Genomic DNA, 11,821 nt, shown 5'->3' with positions numbered 1-11,821 from the left:
AGCCTGTGGCATCCGGGAAAACATGCTAATAGTCAGATGCATTAGTGCACTCAGGGGCCCGCGATGATCAAAAAGGATGTGTGTTTTTCAGCAGCCCCATCTCATGGCCTAGCAAAGGTACAACTCATAAAGACAGCTCCTGTTCTGCATCCACATCCTGTACAATTTCAAAAACTTCTACCTTTAGTTAAAGGTTACTTGAGTACATCTTTTTCTTCATTACATTTTAAAGTGTTCAAGTGTACTTTGGAGGTGGAATGATTACACATTTGCTGTTTTTAATCATAACAGCATATAAAATGTGTAATGTTAACACTGTGATTGAGAGATAGATAGATAGATAGATAGATAGATAGATAGATAGATAGATTTTCATCATATTATTGTCATACTACCACTGAAACAGTTTTGACTCAACATTAGCCAGTGAAAGATATGGTGAATCCATTTATCAGTACTGCCACTGAGCATTAGCTCTCGTCTTTTTTGATTCCATTAGAAGACTCTCATGAATATGCTAGTGTCAAGCTAATAAAATCCATTAATATTAAATCCGCCATAATACGCACCCTCTGCTCTCGTAATGGAGGTCCTGCTTTCGCTGTTAATGTAAAGGCACTGTGACCAGCAGTATTCCTAGGTTTAATTGAGGCGATTCATTTCAGTACCAAGAATTTGGGCTATGATTTTCCAGTTAATGTCTGAAGTATACCATAATAAAAAAACGAAACATTGTTTTTTCCTGATTCTCTTGGCAGATGTGGTTTTCCGTGAGGTGCCGATTTCAGTAGAGAATGTTGGGGAGACAAGTGTTGTAACACTCAATTATGATCAATTGTTAATTTAAATTTAAGTTTAAAGTCACTATAATACATCACCTCCTCCTATCTTAAGTGACAGTACAAGTTGCAAGTCTCTGTATTAAATGATGAAGGATTTACCTACAGGACAAACAAAAAAAGAGGTAGAACGATAATTTTTCACGTTGTTTATTTCACGTTGTTAACACTGATGTCAGTGTTAAATGACAAAACGGTTATCTAATGGGCTGTTATGGTCTCCCATGTACCTCTGAGGAAGTTTATCCTTCTACTTCCGCGTTCAATTTGCTCAGTCTAATACATGTTTAATAGGCTGATCTCCCTCAATGAGATTGGCACGCAATGGGCAAGCAAAACTGAAGCGGTGCTTTAACCTCGTGACAATTAACGCTCAATTTCAGCTCTATTATATTGAACACTACAGGAGATCTGAGGGGGGTTTCCTCCCTTGTATGATAGCGATCATGCATAGGGAATTCCGTACCCCTAATCCTGGTCTTTTCAAAAGAGTGAATTTTATTAGTGCGCACAAAATCCAGGAAAGGTGTGCCAAGGGCTGTTTAAATTTTCATGGCAAACCAACAGACTTTCGCGTTCTCCGTGGCCTCAACAGGTCGTTGAGTAAATCTCCAGTGGATGTCCAAGCAAATACACTTACTGAAATGAACTGGATCCTGTCCAGTCAAATCTTTAAAGGGTCTGCACTTCAGATTTGATATCCACATTGCGTTCTTCAATAATTCTCAATCCAAGCATTCAATTTTGAGAACTTCCTGCCACTGTAGTCACATGTTTTTTTCTGTTTTAAATCTGTCCAGTGCTTCTCCGGACTGTGTAGCTACATACATTTTCACAAACAATGAAAGGCACTCCTGCTGATTTCCTCTCCAAACATGCCCAGAGCTCGAGTAATTACAGAGAACGTCAAATCCTTTAGTCATCGCTGATTTTCATTAATAGATAGCGTGCTCATTAATCCGACTGTTGATGCACTTATTAGCGCTCATCAATTCATTATTCATGGCCTGAGTGAATACAAAGAGAGCGAGTGTGTCTGTGTAGGACAGCGCGGCCAGCAGCTAGAGGCGTCCTCGAGTTCTGTGCCTTCTACAAATACGTTTCCAGAAATACCAGCACCGTCAGAGCTGGACGGAACCCCCACGACTCGGTTCGTTATTATTGCATATTGTCCTCACACACCGACAGGTATAAGCACACACTGGCCCCACAATGCCGCGGGTAAAATGTGAATTCATTGTGGAACGCTTGTTGGTAATTCTGTTAACAAAAGGTATCCTTAGAAGGAATTAAATATTTATTCGTTCTATGAATAACAATTGGTTAGGGACGACTGGCTGTGTTTACTCTGTATGGCACATTTGGCTGCGTATATCTGTTAGCAGAGTCGAGCGAGAGATGTGTGTGAAAGAGAAGAGCAGAGTTTAAATTGATCACCGTTCCTGTAAAACTTGCGTGTGATTGCAGTGTATAATTAGGACCGCGTTTGCAGCTTCGGCCTGATTGCTTGACGCTGTTACTGAATGGTTTGTATAGACTGTATATATTTATAAGTAGGCGTTTACAATTTAGTCGGACGTTCATATTACAGGGCAATAGCTTATTTTGTTCAAGAAATGTAAATTTTACATACTGTTGTTTTATGTTTTTGATGAATGCAATGGAGAAATAGTCGGGAAGAAAATCTCGAAAACTACTTGAAATCTTAACAGTCTCTTCAAAGGGTTTCATGTGTTATAACATTTATTAGATTTCCTGGAATGATGATTTCAAGACTCAATTGGGTTGTAGTAAAATAAAAATAAGGCGTGGAAGTCAGATTATGTTTAATGGTAAATATTTCGTTTTTTTGAGGAATATTTTGATTATGCTTATACTTACTAAACCGAAAAGTAGCATGCAGCCATTTAACGTTTTGCATACACGGATACATACATAAATCCAGAATTAAAACGATAAAACACTGACCATCATGCACTTAATAATAATGTTCTTAAAATCAATTACGTTTTTGATCATCAAACTGTATGTCAGAAATTGGGCATCCCTGTCAGTTTATTTACTTACTTATTTAAACTCATTTGTTCTCTAAAAGGTTGCCGTGATAGTGACGGCAATATTGGGGTCTGTAATTCATTCTAATGTAAAGCGTAAACAATCATATTTATTTATTTCGTTTAAGTTATATGTAAGTTATCTAATTTGAGCACTTTAACGTAACCTTTTTTTATTTTTTATTTTATTTATTTTTTTAATCTTAAATTTAAAGAAAATAATAGACCTATCTTTTATATTCAAATACGATTGCGGTTAACAAACAAGCTGCTACTTTTAAATACTGTAAATCTGAAAGCACACATCTTGCACTGCTGAGGCAAACGTGGTTGCGTTAATTATCATATTTCTCGTGTTAAGGTGTTTGCCTTCCTCGCTCTTAATTACTAGCACGAACTCCCCATAACTGGGCTGAGTGGAGCTGGCGGAGGGTGAAAACACTGGTTAAGCAAATTGGTATTTAAATGTATACTCGCTGGCCTTCTTGCCTTGCATTATTCATTGCCGATACAAAAAAACGTTGCACTTCAAGCTGGGGTTCTGCAGCAGGCGGACATGAGGCCTGTCTACAGGGAAGTGCAGAAATGTAGGGCAAAGAATTGTGGTCCGTGCACAGCACTCATCCGCCGACTATTTCACCCTCACTCTTCGTCATTTTATGAAGACTGATCAAAGATTTGGGTTTTTTAATGTATACTAACTATATACTTAATAAATCAAAATCTATGGTAAATGACAACCTTCAAATTTAAATACTAAATACTTAAATACTAAATACTTAACTTTTTATTTTGCCATTATTTTAAGAACTGTTACCTCTAGAGTCTTTGATGAATTAATTTCGAAGCATGTACTTGAGGTGCATCTTCAAAAATATCTACCATCAGTGTATTTAATTTCATTAATTTTGTACCTCAGCTAAACGAATGTGTTTAACTGGTGTCCGGCTACAAACGGGATTTTATTTTGTACTACCGGACCGTGCTAGGGTATCTTGTCAGTTTAGAATAAATTATGTATGGGACATGATTAGAAGCTTATACGCATTACTTTGAACATATTTCTTTGAATTAAATGTGAGAAACTCATTTTATCTGTTTTGATTTACATATGAAGTGGAATTATTTCATCAGCATGGACGTATGGATCTAATAACTGATCTCCTTTGACGTTTGGGTACATTTATACTTTGAACATCAGGCCTAATACTCAAACTATCACACATACTCGCATTATTTGGAATATTTTTTGTTTTTTTTTTTCTTAATTTTGTATACTTTCTATACGTTATCGTAGTTACTTTCGAGTGTTATCAATATAATGCAGTTATAGAAAATATATCATTAGTTTATCACACCTACTTGTTCTACTTATTCGGCTGTTTTTATTTTGGTCATTTTGTAGATATATTTGATATTTATTAAAAACACTACACGTGTTCTGACATTTTTTTTTGAATACGAGAATGCATTTACCTAGCTAAGTAAAGTATCAAGCTAGGTGAAGTATCAAATAGAGAGATGTTGCCTTGAAATGTTTGCTTTGATATTATTGAACAAAATTAATGTTTTAATTGAGACTTTTTCAGCACCGCTTTGTGAAATTAACTTTGAACGAGGAGCTGTCCGTGGTCCTGAAGAGATAGAGCAGTAACACTGCAGCAGTAAAGAAAACTGCCTAATAAATAACTAAATCAATAAATTGTTAGTTGTTAATAGTAACGCAGGAAAAAAAAGAACTTTTAATGAAAGCGTCTTATATTTTTACCCTATCATATTTATAATTATAGTATTTCCCCAGTATTCTCGTCATTATGTAACAGATTTATGCATATACTATATCATTTTTATGTCATTTTTTCCCTCGGTTAATTGCCGTTGATTTGACCAAATTATTTAAGACAATGATCCCTGTAATAATTATCTATCTATCTATCTATCTATCTATCTATCTATCTATCTATCTATCTATCTATCTATTTGAATTGCATTTTATTATTTTCTCTCTCTCGCTCGCTCTCTGCTAACTGCTGTGTGTCGGAATGAGCACGCATGAGTTCTGTTGTGGGGAAGCATCCTGCACCGGAGGAGCAGCATATATCGTCATTAAAAAATCATGCTTCCCACGCCTTAACTCTTCAGCACTCGTAATGCAGGCGTTCGTATTTTAGTGTGTTCTCCAATACCCATCGTGGGTCAGTAAGGACATAAACATAAATCTTAACCATGAAGGAATTTTCTTAGATTACGTTTTATTATTTAGATTACTTACAAGTAGACACATGGATGGATACATTTGTCTTAGCTGCTCTCTTTGTGTAGGTGTTCCCTTTTTGTTTAGCCTTATACTTGTTGATTTTTTTCTTTATTTTTAAATTCTTGTTAAAAACACATTTATCATATTCAACAAGATGAAGGTTCGTGAGTTTACGTTTATTTAGACTAATAGGCATTTATCCTTTATAGAATATTTGATTTGCATGCCATAGAGCGAAGAACATAAGATTAGAAAAGAAGTAGTTTTTGCATGAGTAATGATAAGTAGCCCTCAACCCAAAAAGTCGTGACATTTTTAACACTATTTTTTATAAATCTTATTCTAACCGATCAAAATCCATCAAACATTTACAAGAGTCTCACATTTCGCCCTCAATCCCAAGGGATGAATAGAATATCCCCCTATTAAATGTGTTTAATCTATAATTGTTTTAGAGTTTAACTACGCTTTTTTTTTCTAGATCTGCATCACATCCATCATGAACGGTTGATTTTTCATATTACACCTAAACATAATAAAACTATAACAAAGTGTATTTATAAGAAGTTCCACAGTCAAATTTAGGCAGAATTGTTCATGTTCATGTTCATGTAATACATTTTAAATGAAGAAAATCTAAAAAGCATGAAACCGATAATTAATTTTGACCAGTGACGGCATTCTAAGGCAAGCTGGGCCAGAGCCTATTTACATGGGGAGTTAGATATTGTTTGTTACTCTGCTTTGATTGTTTTGATGGTCCATCAGTCAGTTTGTCTTAGTGCCAAATGTTCAGATTTCCCGGTGGCTCTTTTGATCATCTCCAGCTGCTTCAGTCATTAATTAAGCTTGATTAAGTATACACGATTCTTAATTACAACACCCATGTTTTAATTCTTGCCGAATATGCATTATTCCAGTCTGTCCTATGGCATGCTCATCAGAGACTAAATTATACCGTTAGATATTTATTTTAATCCCCTGCTACTCTAACCGAAGACAGCAAGTGTTACAAAGATTCCCTTGTTCACCTTGTCTGGATCAATTTGAGTTGGTCTCCCTGTCACCTTCATTTTCACTTTCAGTTTCGCACGCTGCTTATTTTCATAACCAGGACTCTTTAAGTACAAAATCCACAAGAATTGGCGATCAAAAACCAGCTCAGACCACACGTTAGGCGCTTTAGTAAGCTTGTGCTTCTCTCAACGTGAGAACTCTGATATCTTGAACGCTGTATTGGGCTTATATATTAACGCGCTTGATAAATATTGCATTGTACTGATTTAGAGCTTCCAGTGCCGGAGGTGTGATCTGATCGTCAAGCGCGCACACGCGGATAAAAACATAGGGAGCGCGCAACGCGGATGGAAACACTGAGGGAAGTTTATTTACTCGCTGACCGCGCTCACAGTCGGGCTACAAGACGGGGGCTTAAAGTCTGTGAAATAAATGAAACGTTACTGCAGTAATTCTCCCATTTTTTTCTGCTAACGCTCGCGACTACTTCTTTCGCCGAGCAATGGACTGAGCCGGTCGAACGGGCCTTGTTGCTGCAATGTTTGTGAGGAAAGAGGGAGCCATAGTCATGTACCAGAGAGCTGATTCTCCAAGGCCCTCAGTCGAGCTGCACTCAAGACTCTGGCTTCATTAAAATTTTATACGCAGCGCTTGGCCAAGGTCTATTTATGAAAATGCGCTTTCCGCTCCACGGAAAACACAAGACTGTAAGGAACCATGGGGAGGAATGTAAATCTAAGAGCGGAATTATATACACTTACACATATTTTTCACTCCAGCTGTATTTTACAAAATAAAGTAACCAGTGCCACATTGAAAATATTACCTCACATTTGACGTCTATATGTTCCTTAGCTTCCACGGCTGATGAATTATGTAGATGATTCGGTGAGAGCTATGCAAATCCTCAGTTTTGGGCACATTTGAACACCATATACCAGATTTGTCTCGCACATTTCAAGAAATTAATGTTTCCAAATGCGAAAAACTGTTTTGTCTGTGTGATTTCCTTACACTTTGAATAAACAATTATTTACGCTGATAAAAACTCGCTAAAAACTAATACAATGCTGTCACAATATTGTAGTAACAATCTTATTGTTTTATGCACTATAAATGCGTTTTAAAATCTCAAATTTTCCACTGTCGTCAATCTTTAACGACTTGGGGCGGAACAAATCTGGTTTGCGTAACATGTCTCTTGTCTTTTAAATTCAGCCGGATACACAAAAAGAAACGATGACCTCCAGTATGTGCATTATTCAAATCAAACAATTGACGCACACTGTAGTGGGAATGGGCATTACCACATGCATCTACACAGCAGCGCTGTTTTCTCTCATTCTATGGGATGAATTCGACTTTTATGAGAATCTCAATTTTTTTACGTAAGTGTTTTATTATAGATTAATTATTTAATATATACTGGAAATCTTAATACATACTTTAAGAAATGTATAGTCTGTTTTTATGATATTAGTTTTATAAATGACAAGTGAAAACGCAAAAAAAAAATTGTGTGTGTGGGGGGGGGTTCTTCGCCACACTTTGTGTTTAAGACTGATTCGGAGGCAGGCTTTTTTATTTATTTTTTTATTTTCTTTTTACTTTTTGTAGAAATTGCGTTCCAGTTCATTTGAAGATAATTATTGAGTTTACTAATCTCCAAGAGGGAAAGGACGAGAACTGTTGTTGTACAACATGAACAATTCGTTCAGAAATAGGATATCTTCCTCTTAACAAACACTTGCAAAATCAATAGTATCATAACACTTCATATTTATTATTCATAAATAACGAGTTTTACGGACTCAAAACCACCTGCTGAACGCCAGAGAGAGCCCGGACTTGACAACTCCTGAAATAAGCGAACTTGTCTTCCTGTTACAGTGATGATGTCCGACTAATTGCGTAACATAGGTCTATACCAGAAATATTAATAACATTCGGAGTTTCCTCATACATAAATGATGTATTTAATCGTGCTTGTAAAACTTTATACGGACGTTAAGGGTTTGTTTTGATTCGTTTAATTAGCTGGGCTAACATCATGGGCAAACTAGAAATTTCTACAGATAATTTAAATAAACTACGGGCATGTCACTTATAAAATTAATCCTCAATTCATTCGTTAATATTGTCATAATTGATTTGTTACTTAAGCTTGCTGTGTATTTGATAATAGGCTACAGACGAAATTATCGCGTTATGTAGGCTGTAGGCGTAATGACAGTATACAGGAACGATGATAATAATCACCATAAGGAAGGTTAGACATTTTGATTTACAATTTTTATTTAAATAACGATATAATAATTATTGTTATATTAAGTTAGATAAAGACCGAAAATAGTAGGCTGACGCAAGTTCAGGGACATAACACACTGCAGTGACTGAGGTAAGACGTGCATGGTTTATTGAAATTTCTGTCGCGTACACAGACACAGTTAAGCACACTTTCACAAATGAAACATGTGTGGTATTCAAAATAAATTAAGTTCAAATAAATAAGTAAACGACAAAATAAGTAGAAATATAAATAGGCCAAACAAACAAGAAATCGGAATCATATCTACAAAGTGCAATGAATCTCTGAATATGTTATGAAATGTTCCCATCTACAAACTTAGTGTAATAATAATAATAACATTAGTAATAATAATAATAATTTAAGTGAAGACGTACAGTAAAAGGGGCCAGTCACAAAATAATTCTTAAATAATCTGATTGTCAAAGCATCGTTGAAGTGAAATCAGTTGCAACACACAACGCTTCGTGTTTTCTATCTATTTTACCCAAAATGTGTCAAAAATGAAAAGTCTAGTTTTATGCCCTATTTCCAAAATGACCATGAATGTGTCAAGACGTCAGGAATCATGAGGTAGACACAGAAAAAGTACATTTAAGTATGTCCGTGTGTACGTGCGTTCGCCTGTGCGTGTTCTCTGTTATTGCAATACATCAAAATGAATGGAAATTTCAAACGATAAATGAACACTTAACGCCTTGTAAACCATGCAATGGATCACAGCAGAACCTTCATGATTTTCTTCTGGAGCATATAGAATAACACTAAAGTTTCTAGAATGGGACATCTTTTGCACAACAGCGTTTTATCTTTCTTTTCATTTCATCCTTAAAAAAAGAATTTTGATGCGTTCTTCACACAAAGAGGTGCAGTGTGTATTCACAGATATGTACACAGATGAATATAAAAGAGTTGTTTTGAGTTAAGAGAATAATCATTGTTATTCAATTCTCGATTTGTACAATAATTGCAACGTTTAGTCGGTGTTGGTTTTCCTCTCGTCCTCTGTCTTCCAGAGCGTGTTGTTCTTGACATATTGTCATGACAAACTTTTGGTACACTTTTCTGTCTCTGGGATGTTGCCGCCCAGCTCCCACTCCTGTGTGGGAAGCGTTTCGTCTCAGCCTCGAAGAGTTTTGTCGGCTCTTATGTCTGATGGTCGAGTTTATTTAAATGCATTATTCTGGCCTAGTGCGTAGCCGAAAACTTCATCCGTTTCTGCTTTTGCCTTTGATTACAAAACCACACGCGGACCACGTTTTTTTTCAGGTCCAGTTTCTCGGCGATGGCAGCGATTTTCTCCGATGAAGGTCTGGGCTGCACGGCAAAGTAAGCCTCCAGCGACCGCTTCTCTGGAGCAGCGATCGAAGTGCGTTTTCTCTTTTTGTCCCCGCCGTTAAAAATCTCCGGCTTGGCCATTTTCTCTCTCTGAGCCCGTTCTGCTTCCTCTAACCAGGCTTCCAGGATAGGTTTGAGGGCCACCATGTTATTGTGGGACAAAGTAAGGGACTCGAACCGACAGATAGTACTCTGGCTCAGGCAGCCGACCCCGGGGATTTTAAGATTGGCTAGCGCCGAGCCCACGTCGGCCTGCGTGACCCCGAGTTTGATCCGCCTCTGCTTGAAGCGCTCGGCGAAAGACTCCAGCTCCCTTGGATCAGGCTCGGAGTCCCCACCGCCGCCCAGAGAGGTGTGCGAGCCCAGGCTGTGGGGGTGCATGTTCATACTTTGCGGGTGGTGATGCTGCATGTGGTTGATTGCTGACATGTGTGAATGCGGGTGGGAAGCCGTGGAGCAAACGTCGGAGCCCGGCATGCCTCCGATAGAGATGCCGGGGGTGAGGTGGTCGAGCAGGTCGCCCTCCAGGCCCTGCGTCGGCTGGTGGTGGGGATGATGATGGTGAGAGGTCAGCACAGACGGGTGATGAAGGTGCCCAGAAGAGGACGTGGGCGTGCAGGTCATGCTCGTCATGGTGGTCATGGTGTGGTAGGTGGCATCTGGCTTGAACGGATGACTCTTTTGAGCGACGATGTCCACCGCCGCCAGCGCCTCGGCTCTCTGGAGCAGGGTCTCATCAAAGCCGGCAAAGATGTTACCCTGCAGCTATGTGACAGAGAGCAAGCGTAAGTATCAATGGCAAATTCCAGCCGAACAATTCTTAAGATGGCAAATAATTTTAAAGAAAACGTACGACTAGATCACGCAGTTTGAATTTCGTTTGTTACAACGTTATAAAAAGTTTTACAGGATCAAATTGAGACACTTCTTGCAAATCATCTAAAGCGGCATTAAAAAATGGTTATGCAAAATAATCGCTATTTTCTAAATAAAGAGCTGCTCTTGTGTTGTAAAATGTGTAATAGCCTATTTTTTTTATTTATTTATTTATTTTTTACAAAAACGTAGGAAAGCTTTTTGGGCGACAGTTCATCAAATAGACTGCATTTACAGCAACAAAACCGATGCACTTCTATTTTTTTCACGCAGAGAAAAAGTTTTAACCACTACGATTACAATGTAAATGATTGCGGTGATAATGAATCGCAAACGAGAAACACAGATGAAATATTGAACTTACCGAGGGCGTGGGCAAACATGCTCTTCGGATAGCCTCAGAACTGGAATGTAGAGGTGTGTATTTAGGTTCGTGCAAAATCGGATGCATACTAAACGGCTGTTTGCTATTCATGGACATCATTATGGCAGAGGTGAGAGAAGGTCTTTTCTCGTCTTCCTCGTTTACGTCCGTTTTGGCCCAAGTAGAACGTCTACCTTGAAAAACAAGGATAATCTGGATGGTAAAAAGTGAAACGCTATGCCTGAGAAGTCTTCTTTACTGGCTGAGCTGTAGCCAGGTGCGAGCTGTCAATGTCTGTGATACAGTAGGAATTTACGCAGGCACCTAAAATATAACGCTGTCTCCTTTAGCCCCGCCCATATAGGTACAGGTCCCGCCCAACTACTATTACAGTACCCTTAAATGTTATTGGTAAATTTGGGATGTGAACACGCCTCTGGAGTTTCTGGTCTCATCCCCCATCGTGTGCGCTTGAGAAGAGAAGGCGTGGCTTTAGCTCTGAGACTCTCATGGTGTGTTTTCATTGGTGCTGTGATTTTTGACAGGTTGCGCTAGATTGGTTGCATTGAGCACTGCGATCTTTATGTGCACATGTTCTTAGTTTAAATGTCTGTCACCTTATCTATAAATTGTTATGGTCTTGGTAAATAATAGTTTTAAACATAAGTTAGATTTAAAGTTTCAAACATAAACATAAGATTCGAAGATTCAAACAGGTTTAATAATTTGCAGCTTTTTATAAATGTCATTGTACATTTTCTATAAGCT

The 11,821-nt window shown here is 37.9% G+C and overlaps 1 protein-coding gene across 1 annotated transcript; it reads right to left on the bottom strand.

Annotated features, from left to right (window-relative positions):
* Positions 1–8,569: 8,569 nt before the first annotated feature.
* pou4f4 (POU class 4 homeobox 4) lies at positions 8,570–11,334 on the bottom strand. The gene is made up of 2 exons (XM_051093170.1): positions 11,054–11,334; positions 8,570–10,578 (listed from the first exon to the last, which is right to left on the bottom strand). The coding sequence occupies exons 1-2, from the start codon at positions 11,171–11,173 to the stop codon at positions 9,664–9,666; spliced, it is 1,035 nt and encodes a 344-aa protein (XP_050949127.1). The 5' UTR covers positions 11,174–11,334; the 3' UTR covers positions 8,570–9,663.
* Positions 11,335–11,821: the final 487 nt, after the last annotated feature.

Source organism: Labeo rohita, chromosome 21, assembly GCF_022985175.1.
Source record: "Labeo rohita strain BAU-BD-2019 chromosome 21, IGBB_LRoh.1.0, whole genome shotgun sequence".
In the NCBI taxonomy this organism is placed as follows: domain Eukaryota; kingdom Metazoa; phylum Chordata; class Actinopteri; order Cypriniformes; family Cyprinidae; genus Labeo; species Labeo rohita.
Note: the sequence above shows the minus strand (reverse complement) of the source record. Positions and strands in the feature narration are given on the sequence as shown.